We start from the raw sequence: 14,409 nt of genomic DNA on the forward strand, positions 1-14,409 counted from the left end.
CGCCCCAAGAGATAAAAGAGCAAATTGTATGGGAGAACAGACATAGGGGATGAAAGGCCAACTCCTGCTTCCATTTCTTATGCTCTTATTTAATTTTGCATAAGGAGATGAAAAGCATTAATTTCTAAAAAGATTACTATCCTATCTCAGGCATTATCGGCACAAATATTTCCTCAGTTAAAAAAATCCAGCATCCATATTTAAGATTATTTTAATGATTCCAGCAACTTGCTTTACTGTGCTATTGGTGAGATTGTTAAGAGACCTGATCATTTAACTCTACACTGTGTGTGCTGTAGGTGAGCATATTTGGCTGGTACTGGACGGACCTGTGGATGCTATTTGGATAGAAAATCTTAATTCCGTTCTTGATGACAATAAGACTCTTACTTTGGCAAATGGAGATCGTATCCCAATGGCCTCAAATTGCAAGATAGTCTTTGAGCCTCATAACATTGACAATGCTTCTCCAGCCACTGTCTCTCGGAATGGGATGGTGTACATGAGTTCCTCTGTACTTGACTGGAGGCCTATTTTGGAGGTCAGTGACTACTTTGAACACTAATCAGAAAATCCTTTTGAAGATGCAAATAGAACGATGCAAAATTTGGTCATGTTTATGTTTATACTAAACGTACATAGCTTATCATTCAGATGTAGATGTGAAAATACAAAAATGCCCGTGCAAGTTTAAGTACAAATAATTGAAAGGTTGACAATGATAATCTTTATTCTTATGTCATTGTTTACTGTACAAAGCTCTGTGAAATTGGACCAACTGTAATAATAATGGAGCTTCTGCACGTATGGATGGTTGTTAGGAGATTTTATTTTCTGATTGATACAGGAAAAAAGGGGAAACTATGACCTAAAGCTTTTCTCTGCTTTTCACAGAGCTGGTTAATGTTACGTTCACAACATGAAGCTCAAATCCTCAAGGCATTGTATGAAACGGTCTTCCCAGAGCTTTATCGTTTTAGCATACAGTCCTTAAATCAAAAGATGGAAATGCTTGAAGCCTTTGTCATTATGCAAAGTATTAACATGTTGGAAGGTCTTCTACCACCAAAGGTGCAGTATCTCCTTAGTAGGTTATCACTTACCATTGAATATGCTTATATGGTAAATCAATATCTGTTTATTGCTCTCTGCACACCATAATGCAATTATCTCAATAGATGTTTAGTTTCTTTGTTACAACAGAAGTCTATTAATTATTTTGTTAATAGGTATTACAGGTGATTGTGATTTTAAATTGGATTAGCTACAGTGTTGGCAACCCTCCTGGTCACCTCAATTTTTTACAATTTGTGGACATTTGTGGGTTTCTTTTTAAATGGAAACCAGTCTCAATGTATTATGGCGCTCAACATTTTTAGGAGCAGTCTGGCGAGTTCAATCAGAAGAGGCTGGAACGGCTGTTTATCTTTGGCCTCATGTGGAGTATTGGTGCCACTCTAGAGTTGGATGATAGAAGAAAGATGGAATATTGGCTGAGAAATCATGCTTCTATCAAATTAGATATGCCCGAAATGTCTTACCTTGGTGATGAAGAAACAATGTTTGACTACCTCGTGGACCCCAATGGTGAGTTACTTCTAATATTCCAGCAAGTGCGGAAAAAGCAGGAGTAGGTCATTCGGCCCTCCCTACAGTGAGGGATTTAGTACAGGAGCAGGGATGTCTTACTACAGTTATTCAGGGCTTTGGTGAGATAATCTCTCTATCTGAAAAAGGCTACTCATGCAGTGAAGGTAGTTCTGATGTATGAAGAGAGATTAGAACAATTGGGCTTATATTTGTTAGTTTAAAAGAATGAGTAACCTCATTGAAACTTAGAAAATCCTGACAGGACTAAATATTCTGGATGGAGGAAGGGTGTCCCTGATGGTTGGGAAGTCTAGAACTAGGAGTCACAACCTGTGGATATGGGATATGTCATTCAGGACTGAGATGAGGAGAAATGTCTTCATCCAAAGAAAGGTGAACTGTGGAATTTTCTGCCACACAAGTTAATGACTATACAGTATTCGCAAAGAAGTTTGATTTCATCCTCTGGCTAAAAGAATGAGAAGAAAGCAGGAACAGTGTCCTGGATTTGGATACCTGTCATAATTTGTGTTGAATTGTGAGGTTGAATGCCTTACTCCAGCTCCTGTTTTCTTTATTTCCATGTTTCTGTGCACCACAGGGAATTGGTTACACTGGAGCACGCAAGTGGAGGAGTACATTTATCCGCTAAACGCCATTCCAGAATATGGATCGATCCTTGTGCCAAATGTTGACAATGTCAGGACAAGTTTTCTTATTGATATTGTTGCTAAACAGCACAAGGTATTTAAAACTATTACATAGTGCATACTATTAATTGGTTTGTCATAATTAAACATAATATAGGAAAGTAAACACCATAGTTCATAGGAGATTAATACTGGTTAAAAATCACAATATTACTCAGTCTGAGGTAAAAACAGAATGAAGAGGAATTATTTGGTAGGTCAGACAGCAACTGTGCAAGAACACTCCGGAACATGGGGGTCACAGTTTAAGGATAAAGGGGAAATCTTTTAGGACTGAGATGAGAAAAACATTTTTCACACAGAGAGTGGTGAATCTCTGGAATTCTCTGCCACAGAAGGTAGTTGAGGCCAGTTCATTTGCTATATTTAAGAGGGAGTTAGATGTAGCCCTTGTGGCTAAAGGGATCAGGGGGTATGGAGAGAAGGCAGGTACAGACAGGATACTGAGTTGGATGATCAGCCATGATCATATTGAATGGCGGTGCAGGCTCGAAGGGCCGAATGGCCTACTCCTGCACCTATTTTCTATGTTTCTATGTTTATATAACACTTCAAGTCAACAACCATTCGTGGGAACCTGTAAAGTGAGAAAATAAATGGATTTGAAGTTGCAGAGACGGGAAGCGATGGGGAGAACAAAGGGAATGTATGTGATAAAGAAGAAACCAAGATTGTCATAGTTATATAATGCTTTTGGTGGAATCCTGTTATTTGATGTGTGAAATCAGTTAGAGACAGAGAATAAATTAAAATAACCTGCTGGAACTGTGAGACCAAAATACAGCAGTTGCTGAAAACTGGAAACTAAAGAGAATTCTGGAAATACAGTAACTAGCAGGTCGGGCAACATCTGCGAAGGGAGAAAAACTGAGTGTCTGGATGACTTTATATCAGAAGTGGAAGAAAAAAGCTGGAAACACGGAGCTCATTGTTGCTGGAACCTTGAGCAAGACAAAAATGCTGGAGGGACTCAGCCAGTCAAGCAGCATCCGTGGAGGGAGATGGACAGATAATGTTTTGGGTTCCTTATCTGATATTGTTGAATTAAGTTTGAGTTTCAAGAGACGCAGTGTATCCAGACAAAAGATGAGGTGCTATTCCTCAACCTAATTTTGTGACCTGCTGAATCAGCTGCATTAAGAATGAAGAAAGAATGCTCAGAGTAGAAATGGGATGAAGAATTAAAGTGATTGGTGGCGAGATGCTCAGTGCCATTCTCGCAGACTGTAGGGAGATGTTCTCCAAAGTGGCCACCCACTCTGTGTTTTGTTTCTCCAATGTGTCTAACTAGATAGCACCAATAGAACTGTGTAACCAGGATGATCTTGTTCTCCAACCTTTATTCTTTCCACTTTCTTCCTTCCCTGCAACTTAAAACTAACCTGTTTTTGTTGAAGGTTCATTCATCTGACACATTAACTCTGTTTCTCTCTCTACAGACATTACTCTTTTCAGCACTTTCAATTTTTATTTCAGATTTCCAGCATTGGCAGTTTGGGATTTTCAACAGATATGATGTATTCTATATTCCCCCAACTGGACAAACATTGCACCCTGTTCCCTGCATACTATCTCCCTCTGCTCCTATCATTCTTCTGCCGCCTTCATATCGCTCTTGAATGAAATTAAAGTTTTCATCTCCTTCATGATGCCTGGACGATCATGATAAATATAGCTCACATATGAGAGAACATTGAAAGAATTATGAAGTCTGTTGATTTCAATGACGATAGTGTGGCAGCGCACATCAAGATTAGAAGTTGTGTTCATTCATTAACAAATGTTTTTGTTCAGTTTTAATGTTTTTATTTATTTCTCAGTGCATTATGCCTAACTTTAATTTTGCATTTAATTTTAATATAATTTTTTTAAATTATAATATTTAATATAATATTTTTAAATCATCTGAGCTTCATATTTTATCACTTAAATGCCTTTGAATGTCAGAGACATTAGAAAACTTAAAAATCTGCAACAATTTTGGTGACTGCCAGGCCTGCTATCAGAAGCAGTATAATAGTTCCCTGCTTCATTGCCATAGAAGGAAGGTTAATGTTCCTACAACACCAACCACCACTGATCCTTGCTTCTGATCTTGCATCAAGAGATTGGATGTTTCAAGTCCATCTAACATAAATAGTTTTTGGGAGTAGCACTTAAGGGAGGAGGGTGGCTGATCAACACTATTGAGAATGCAGCTGAAGTTTTATAAAGATAGAGAGAGAAACAAGGAACTGCAGATGCTGGAAACTTGCGCAAAACAAAAGTGCTGAAGTGGGTCAGGCAGCATCGGTGAAGGGAATGGACAGACAGCAAACACAAGTACTGAAGGAACTCAGCCGCTCAGGCAGCATCTGTGGAAGGAATGGACAGAGCAAAACATGAAGTGTTGGAAGAACTGAGTAGGTCAGGCAAAACACAACGTGATGAAAGTCAATGTAAAACCACATGCTGCATTGTTACCGTGGGAGTTTTCAACTCTTACCTCGGGTCTTTTTTGAGTCCCAATCGAATCTTTTCATGTCGTGAATCTAAATTTAATTTCAATATCAAGGCCACTGGAGATGGAAACTGTGGGAATTTTGACTTGGGAAGCAAGCTAGCCAAACCATTTTCCTTCTGTTGTCAAGTATTTTCATTGATGAATTTCTGCCCTTTTTGTCATTTTCCAGGAAAAATTACTCCTCTTCCAGTGGGAGGCCTGCCATTTCCAGCACATAGTTCATTTCTTAATCCTCTATTGGTCTTTTCACTTCGGAGTCTGCGAGGAAATTCTGAACAATTATGACTTTCATTGATTTCTTTTCACAGGGTGTACTTTTGACTGGCGAACAAGGAACTGCTAAGACAGTCATCATAAAAAGCTACCTATCCAAATATAATACTGAGACTCGCCTGCAGAAGAGCCTTAATTTTTCCTCAGCCACTACACCTCTCATGTTTCAGGTAAAGAGTAACAAATAAATGAATTAATGTTGCCATATTTGAAACATGTGTTCCATGGCCAGTTATTTTAATAGTGTCAGCACTTGAAAGATTGCTTCATGGGACCATCTGTTGATTGATAGAGAATTCTGGAGGGGCTGTTTTAAAGAAGATTACGAAATATGCCTATTATTGCTGCAAGCTATTTAACACCTAACAAAAAAATAATTATTTAATTTGTTAATTATTTTTGGTATCTTAGAGAGTGAGGAAGATACTGAGATAATATTGAACATTACATTTATTGATGATCTATTACATCTATTACTATTACTATTATATTTATTGATGATCTTTTTGCTGAAGCGACTGTAAAGCTACCACATTTCTTCATATTCTTGCATTAATGTCCCTCTCCTTCTATGATAAGGAGATGAACTACAGTTCTTGTTGAAGGAAGTGTAACTTATGGAAAACAGGAATGAATTAAAAGACAGATGTAATTCAAATGAAATTCATGTAACTTGCTGAATCAATGACTGCCATGTCATTCCTCTCTGATTTCATTCCCTTGCATCTTTTTTAATCAGCAACTTTGTTTTTGAAGTTTATAGACAATAGATGTAGGAGTAGGCCATTCAGCCCTTCGAGCCAGTACCGCCATTCAATGTGATCATGGCTGATCATCCACAATCAGTACCCCATTCCTGTCTTCTCGCCATATCCCTGACTCCGCTATCTTTAAGAGCCCTATCGAACTCTCTCTTGAAATCATCCAGAGAATTGGCCTCCACTGCCGTCTGAGCCAGAGAATAGATAGATATTTCCAAAGGGGATTGATCCATGATAAATGGACACACATGAGCCTGCAGATACTGGAATCTGGAGCATGTTCCAGTTGAAATATGCATAATGGAATTTTGCATTTTTGATGGGTTTCAGATTGATAACATTCTAAGCAACCTAAGAGTGGAATAGAATTTTCAAATTTCAGTTTAAATCTATGTACCTTGACTTTTTAACCAGAGAACTGTTGAAAGTTATGTGGACAAAAGGATGGGAAATGTTTATGGACCTCAAGCTGGAAAAACAATGACTGTGTTTATAGATGATATCAGCATGCCTATTGTTAATGAGTGGGGTGATCAGGTAAGTCAAATATTCAATCAGTTTACTTCTCTGTTGTCATTCTTTGCATTAGCTGGTAATTATCTAGTTGACTGTATTGATTGTATGATAAGACTGCATTAGGTTAAATGAGATTGTTATTTTCCATTATATGGCTAAGTTGGAGCTGTGATGACCAAGTTACAGTTATGTCATCACTACATTTTTTTAGCAAGAGATTGACTTTGCGCATTAAGTCAACTTCATCTTTTGAGTTGTTGAAATTGACCTATGATATCACATGGTCAGGTCGGGGAGTTCCCCTTGCCACGGGTACCATGTAAACCCATGCTATCTGCTCCATGGTTGGATAGTCGGCTAAACCGTCTCCCCCAGGTGAGGAGGGGGCTGTGGACCCTCAGCAGGACCAAAAACTAGGCCTGTCAAAGGACGGATGAGCTTCTAGTGAGCCAACGGCCATCCACACTTCAGTAGAAGTTGCGATCACTATCATACATAGCATTGTAAGGAATGATGATAAAACACACACACCAAAATCCTATACTTCCAGTGGCAGAAGTCCGCAGGAACTGCAGGACAGAGATGTGTGGTGCATCCGTCACCGTTCCCATTGGTAACCAGCACCACTGCGTCGCTATGATATCAGGTTGCCAGCCCTGTATAATTTAGCTGGCATCTCCAGGAATTTAAAATTAGGAGAAAAATCATTAAAATGTGACATTGTCATTTGATAGCAAAGTTTCATCTAACATAGGATGAAGTAGTTTGCTCATTCTGCAGCTGCAAAGATAGACATGCCTGGTGATCATTGTTGCAGATTTTAATATTCATTTTTGCGGACTGCTGTGGGACCTGTGTGTGGGCCCCACCTAATTGTCTTTGAAAAAATACTGCTGGGGGCAAGGCGGTGGGAGGTGGGAGTGCTCCAGGATTTCGAACCAGAGGGTGATAATGAGCAGTCATGTATTGCTCAGTCAGAATAGTGCTTAAGGGAGGTTGGTGGTTCTATTCCAATTCCAGATAGTAGACATCATAGATCAACAGAATGAGATGAGAACATTTTTTGTGTATTGTTGAAATTGAAAGTTTGTATTGTACAACTGAAATTGAATAAAGTGGTACCAGGAAAACATTGGTAACATAACATCTTATCATGCTCTCAGGTAACCAATGAAATTTTGAGGCAGCTGATAGAACAGAATGGATTCTATAGCCTGGAGAAGCCAGGAGAGTTCACACATATTGTGGACATGCAGTTTATTGCTGCAATGATCCATCCTGGCGGAGGACGGAATGATATTCCTCAAAGGCTGAAGAGGCATTTTGCCATATTTAATTGTACATTGTCTTCAAACATCTCCATTGACAAAATCTTTGGTAAGTTAGGAATGTATTGATTTGCAGTACTTGACAAAAAATTCTCGATGCCACCAATAAGAATTATGTTTCATTAACAAATGTCTGCATTCACAGCAAGGATTAGAAATGTGAAAGGGGACCGTGGAGTTTGATTGTGGTCAGTGGTTAAAATGTTTTGTTAAATATTTAGGATTAATTTGGGAGTGCATTATTTTATAAGCTAAGAAATGTTGCTTTCAAAAACACACCTAAATAAGTAGCTGTATTTTCTCTGTTGATGTCTTCAATTGGCTGCAGGTGTGATTGCAGTGGGACATTTCTGCAAGCAACGGAGGTTCACTGAGGAGGTTGCAGCTTTGGCAGCTCAACTTGTTCCCATCACACGCAAACTCTGGCAACTTGTCAAAGTGAAGATGCTTCCTACACCAGCAAAATTTCATTATGTGTTCAATTTACGGGACCTCTCCAGAATCTGGCAAGGCATGCTCATCACCACTGCAGAGGTCATTCATTGTAAAGAGGTAAAGCTTTCTGTATTAACAAAGGGATGTGTTTCAAAGCAAATGTGGAGATATCATCGGCTGCTGTGCCTATCAATAGCAGGGAAATTATTGAGAAGTTTCTTGGGAGTAGGATTTATTCATATCTGCAAAAACAAAGACCTATTAGATTTAGTCAGCAGGGGTTTGTGATGGGGAGCTCATGTCTTACACACATTATGAGGAGGAGACGAAGATTGTTGATGAAGGGAGGGCAGTGGATGTTGTCTACATGGACTTTAGGAAAGTATTCAACTAGGTCTCTCATGGTAGGCTGAATGAGAAAATTAAGGGATAGATACCTTACTTGGTAGATTTGATTCAAAATTGGCTTTGCCTTAGAAATCAGAAAGTTGGATTGGGGTTGGGGAGGAAGGGGTATTCTGACTTAAGACCACTGGTGTTCTGCAGGGATCAGTGCTGGGACCTCAATTGTTTGTGATAAATAGAAATGATTTGGATGAAATGGTAAGTGACCTGCTCAGTAAGTTTGCAAACAACACAAACATTGGGTGAATTGTGGATCGTGAGGAGGATTGTCGAAGGATACAGCTAGATATAGATCAGTTGGAAATATGGGTGGAAAAGTGGCATGTGGAGTTCAATCTGGTCACGTGTGAGGTGATGCACATTGGGTGGTCAAATGTAACAGGAATGTATGTAGTTAACGAGTGGTGATGTATTGCTAAGGCTGCATTAGGATATCCCAATGCAGCCTTAGGACAATTGATGTACAAAGGGATAATGAGGACCATTGCTCCCTGGAAATGGCAATGAAAGTAGGTAGAGTGGTAAAGAAGGTGCACAACATACTTGCCTTTATAAGTTGGGGCATTGAGTATTAAAGTGGGTGAGTCATGTTGCAGTTGTATAAAACATTGGTCGGGCCATAATGGTTAGACCACACAATGGGAAGGATGGAGACATTGGAGAGGGTGCATGAAGATACAATACAATACAATACAATACAATACAATACAATACAATACAATACAATACAATTCAATTTATTGTCAACATACAAGATGTTGCCATGATTAAAGAGTAGTTGCTATAGGAGAGCTTAAATAAACTTGGATTGTGTTTTCTGTGGAGTGGTGGAGGCTGAGGGGCGATCTGATGATAGAAGTAAATACAATTACGAGGCATAGATAGGGTAGATTGTCAGTCTTTTTCCAAAGTTGGAAATATCAAACACAAAGGCATTGATTTAAGATGAGTGGGGGAGGTTAAAGGAGATTTGTGAGATAACTATTATATGGAATGTAGTAGGAGCCTGGAACATGATTCCAGGGAATGTGGTGGAGACAATGTGTGAAGGGCATTTAGATGGGCACATTAACAGCTAGAGGATAGAGGGATATAGAACATGTACAGGCAATGGAAATATTTTAAATTGCATCATGGTCGGCACAGACGTCATGAGCAGAAAGACCTGTTCCTGTGCTATGATACTTAAAGGGCATGTTCAATGTGAGAACTTTCATACAAATAGCAGGGCCATGTATAAAAATTTCCTCACATTTCTATATGCTAGTTTTATTCATAATTTTTGGATTTTTTCACCTCAGATTTGAATATTTTGTGTGTAGACTTGTGTGGATGGTGACCTGGGCACCAGTGTCCGTTTTCTCTCTCGTCCAACTAAATCAACTCCCTGGAGATGCTATGAATTGCAAATGCTGGAATCATGAGCGAAACACAAAGTGGAGGGAATGGACAGGCGATGTTTTGGGCCAGGTCCCTTCTTCAGATTCTGACTGATCAGCATAGTTCCTCCAGCACTTTGTGTTTTAAATAAACCCTGCGTTTCAAGGAGGCATTTGAAATAGAAGGGATCATTCTCAACAGAGAAAGTTAAAGTGCAGTCTGCTGCCAATCATTTGCGGAGAATGCTAGCTCTGTATGTATTCTTGTCAGCTTAAAAGAAGCCTAGGTCTCATGTATACTCCAAGTAATTCCAAAATGGAATACAGCACCGTTGTCAAGAAATTGTTGACCCCACACAGGTGAACTCTTAAGGGTCTGTCCCACTTGGGCGCTATTTGCACGTCACGCAGGTGGCGCGTGAAGATTTTATGAATCCCAAAATCCTGGGGCGTCACTGCCTATGCCACCATGCCTCACCACGCATCGTGTCGCATAAATGATGTCGCGTAAATGACGCGCAAGTGGGACAGGCCCTTTAGCTTTGTGTCAGAAGATTGCAATTTTATGTTCCTACTCCAGAACTTCAGCATGTATTCTAGGTAGACACATTATCAACGTGTTCAGGGCATATTGCATTTTCAGAGCTGCTGCCTCTCATGTCACATGTTAAGTAAAGTCATCTGATGTGAAACGATGGCAAAATTAACTTTCAAAATAGAACTACGTCTTGGCCAAAATGTTTTCTTCAACCCCATTATTGCCAATCAGGCATGAGCTGTGGTCTAATCAGATTGTCATTGTGGAACTGGTATGAAAATAGATCTTGTGCTTGTCAGCAGTGACTGTGTATGAAAGATAATGCATCGATTGTGAAGCAGAGAATATAGAACATTACAGCACAGGAACAGGCCCTTCGACCCAAGATGTCTGCACCGACCATGATGTGAAATTAAACTAATCCCATCTGCCTACATATAATCCATATCACATAATTCCCTGCATGTTCACATATCTATCTTAAACATGACTCTCATACCATGCACCCCCTCTTAAATGTGACCAAATCTACCTCCACCAGCTTCCTTTCCAGGGACCTATCTATGTAAACAAAAACTTTCCTCATACATCTTCTTTAAAGCTTCGCCCGCTCCCCTTAATTGTTAAGGTTCATTTCACTTCAAACAGACAAAAACGCAATAAAATTAGTAATCAAGTAGTAAAACCTTTATTTCGCCAGACAGGTGTGGCAGTAAACTCTTACAGTACGTAATATACAGACTATAGGTTCACTCTATTCCCACACACAGAGGTAATGTTCAATCAGATATATGTATACCCCAATAATCAGCAATTCAGCAATACTTTATCTTACAGAGCATTGTACAGCCTCTTGCCTGTTAAGATTGACAGGTTCTTCTGAGAGAGGAAAGGTTAGACCATATATGGTTATGCTAAAGAAGCTATTTTTTGCGGATTCAAGCACTCTTGTTTTTTGACCTTGTTGATCCAATGTTTGTACATTGCAACCAGTAGAGCAGAGGGAAAGAACCATTGTCTGAACATACTTCTGATTGCTTATATCAGAAAGGAAAATATTCATATAGTTGTGCTGTTATCTCGCCTGTGTTATTGAAGAAAGGCAAAAACATTTCTGTTAGCCTTGCTAGTGTAATAGGGGAAAGGTGAAAGCATTTCATTTTGTAACTTTTAAATCTTTAAACTTTCTCATTATGATATGGCTTCTAGTTTATGAAATTTACAGTTTTCGGGCTCCTGTACCTTCTTCCCAATGGCAGGGGTAAAATGAGTGTGTGGCCACAGTGGAGTGGGTCTCTGATAATACTGGTTGCCTTTCTGAGACAGCGACTCCGGTAAATCCCTTTGATGGTGGGGAGGTCAGAGCCGGTGGTGGACTCGGCAGTGTTCACAACTTTCTGCAGTCTTCTTCGCTCCTGGGCATTCAAGTTGCTGAGCCAGGCCGTGATGCAACCAGTCACTATGCTCTCTGACGTACACATGTAGAAGTTCAAGAGAACCTTCTCTGACATACCGAATCTCAGTAATCTTCTCAGGAAGTAGAGGCGTTGATGTGCTTTCTTTATAATTGATGTAATATTCAGGTAACATCCTGGTGAACCTATTCTGCACCCGCTCCAAAGCCTCCACATTCATCCTTCCTGAAACCAGAACAGCACACTATAGTAGTTTGAAGTAGATTTTGAAAGATATGCAATTCTTCTTTATTTTAACTCTTACATGAACATGACACGTTGAAAACATTGTTTTAAACAGATTCTTCTGAAGCTCTGGCAACACGAATGTACCCGAGTAGTGGCTGATCGTTTTACAAGCTCCGAGGACTGTGAATGGTTTCATAAAACGCTGATGGATGTGGCTGCTGAAGAATTTGGGGAAGAAATGAGGAGTGTCATGAGTGCAGAAGAGACTGAAAACTTCTTTATAGATTTCCTGCGTGACCCACCCGAAGCTACAGGTCAGGACACTATTTGCATGCTCATTCACACACAGGATGTAACCCACCATTGGATCACCGACTTAAGAGCATCTTGAGTTCTTTTCTTTTATTTATTTATTTATTTATTTATTAGAAGTAGACATATTATAAAATGTAGTTACATATTATAGTAAAAAAAACTTTTCATATACATCAGTCATACATTATTAAAATTTTCCATTATCAATTACTTCTGCTTCTAGTGTTTTTATTTTTTATAGAAAGAGGGAAAAAGAGAGGGTAGAAAGTTACAAATAAAAAAGAAAGCAAAAAAAAACACTACAGAAAAACAAGGGAGGTGGAATGGGTTATAAAGTATAGCTTTTCATCTATTCCTGAGTTCAAGTTTCAGCTGGGTCCTCGTGCTGTGCCAATCTATCCCTTCAGATAGTTAATGAATGGAGCCCAAATTTTATGGAAAAGATCTTGTTTGTCCATTAAGACAAGTCTAATTCTTTCTAAGTATAGGGTCTCCGACATTTCCGTAATCCACATTTTAATTGTGGGGGTTGTAGGGCCTTTCCAAAATTTTTAATATTAATTTTTTTACGGTTATTATACTGTAATTGAGGAAGTTTCTTTGGTTTGTTGTGAGTGTTAAGCTTTGTTCTGATATTCCAAGTATTATTAATTTTGTGTCTGGGTCCAGTTTTGTATTAATAACTTCTGAAGTTATTTCAAAAATATCAGTCCAGAAATGTTTAAGTTTTATACAGTTTGCAAACGTATGTGTTAAATTAGCCTCTAAATGTAGACATTTATCACAAATAGGAGAGATTTGTGGGAAGATTCTATTTAGTTTTATTTTAGAGAAGTGTAGTCTATGTAAGACCTTGCATTGTATTAAAGTATGTCTGGCATTTAATGAACATTGATGTATTTGTTGTAAACTTTCGTCCCACATATCTTTCGTGATAGGATGACCTATTTCATTTTCCCATTTGTATCTATATGGTTCGGTCGGTGGTACCTCGTTATTTAGTAGGGTGTTATAAATATAAGCTATTAGTTTTTCAGTATTAGGATGCTTGTTCAGACATTCATCAAGAATTTCTGATTCCCTATTCCTGTAAACTTGTGTATTAGATTTAACATAATCTCTAATTTGTAGATCACCGACTTAAGAGCATCTTGAGTTCTTATCATTCGTTTGACTGGTCACAAATGCCACTACACTTTTTTTATCTTTGAGATACATTGCGGTAAAAGTGGTTCCATTTTCTCTTCTTCGTGCCGGCGGCTGCCTGGATCATGCAGCCTTTGTTTCAGTGCCTCGCCGGTAAGCCACGGGACCTCGTGTGGCATGACGAGGCCGCGGCTGCGTTCGACGGCGCGAAGGAGGCGTTGGCCAAGGCCACCATGCTGGTGCACCCGCGGGCTGCTGCCCCAAACGCCCTCACTATGGACGCCTCAGGTACGGCTGTCGGAGGGGTGCTTGAGCAGTTAATCGACGACGGCTGGCATTTTTTAGCCGTCACCTGCGACCCCCGGAGCGAAGTTACAGCGCCTTCGACCGGGAGCTCCTGGCCCTTTATTTGGCTGTCCGCCATTTCTGATACTTCCTCGTGGGCTAACCCTTCACGGCCTTCAAGGACCACAAGTCCCTGACGTTCGCCTTTACCAAGGTGTCCGACCCTGATCAGCTCATCAACAACGGCACCAAGCCTTTGTGTCAGAGTTCACCACCGACGTTCAGCATGTGGCCGGCAAGCTGAACCTGGTCGAGGACGCATTGTCTCGTCCTGCGGTCCCGGCTGTGATGGCTGTGGACCCCGGCGTGGATTATGCGGAGCTCATCGCCACACAACGCGAGGGTGGCGAAATGGACGTTCACTGGACGGCTGCCTCAGGGTTGACGTTGACCGATGTCTCTTTTGGTCCAGTAGAGGTGCCGGTCCTCTGCGACGTGTCCACCGGTAGACCACACCCTATTGTCCCCGTGGGTTGGCGACGGCGTGTTTTCGACGCTATCCATGCTCTGGCACACCCTTCC

At 40.0% G+C, this 14,409-nt stretch overlaps 1 protein-coding gene across 1 annotated transcript in view; it reads left to right on the top strand.

The window, feature by feature from the left end:
- Positions 1-14,409, top strand: part of LOC116982917 (dynein heavy chain 5, axonemal-like) — a 110,983-nt gene that overhangs the window by 53,692 nt on the left and 42,882 nt on the right. The window contains exons 30-38 of the mRNA XM_033036471.1: positions 300-541; positions 895-1,071; positions 1,380-1,587; positions 2,192-2,334; positions 5,112-5,246; positions 6,252-6,374; positions 7,517-7,730; positions 8,010-8,233; positions 12,194-12,395. Of these exons, the coding sequence (XP_032892362.1) occupies positions 300-541; positions 895-1,071; positions 1,380-1,587; positions 2,192-2,334; positions 5,112-5,246; positions 6,252-6,374; positions 7,517-7,730; positions 8,010-8,233; positions 12,194-12,395 (1,668 nt within the window). The remainder of the gene's footprint in view (positions 1-299; positions 542-894; positions 1,072-1,379; positions 1,588-2,191; positions 2,335-5,111; positions 5,247-6,251; positions 6,375-7,516; positions 7,731-8,009; positions 8,234-12,193; positions 12,396-14,409) is intronic.

This window comes from Amblyraja radiata, chromosome 17, assembly GCF_010909765.2.
Source record: "Amblyraja radiata isolate CabotCenter1 chromosome 17, sAmbRad1.1.pri, whole genome shotgun sequence".
NCBI classification, from domain to species: domain Eukaryota; kingdom Metazoa; phylum Chordata; class Chondrichthyes; order Rajiformes; family Rajidae; genus Amblyraja; species Amblyraja radiata.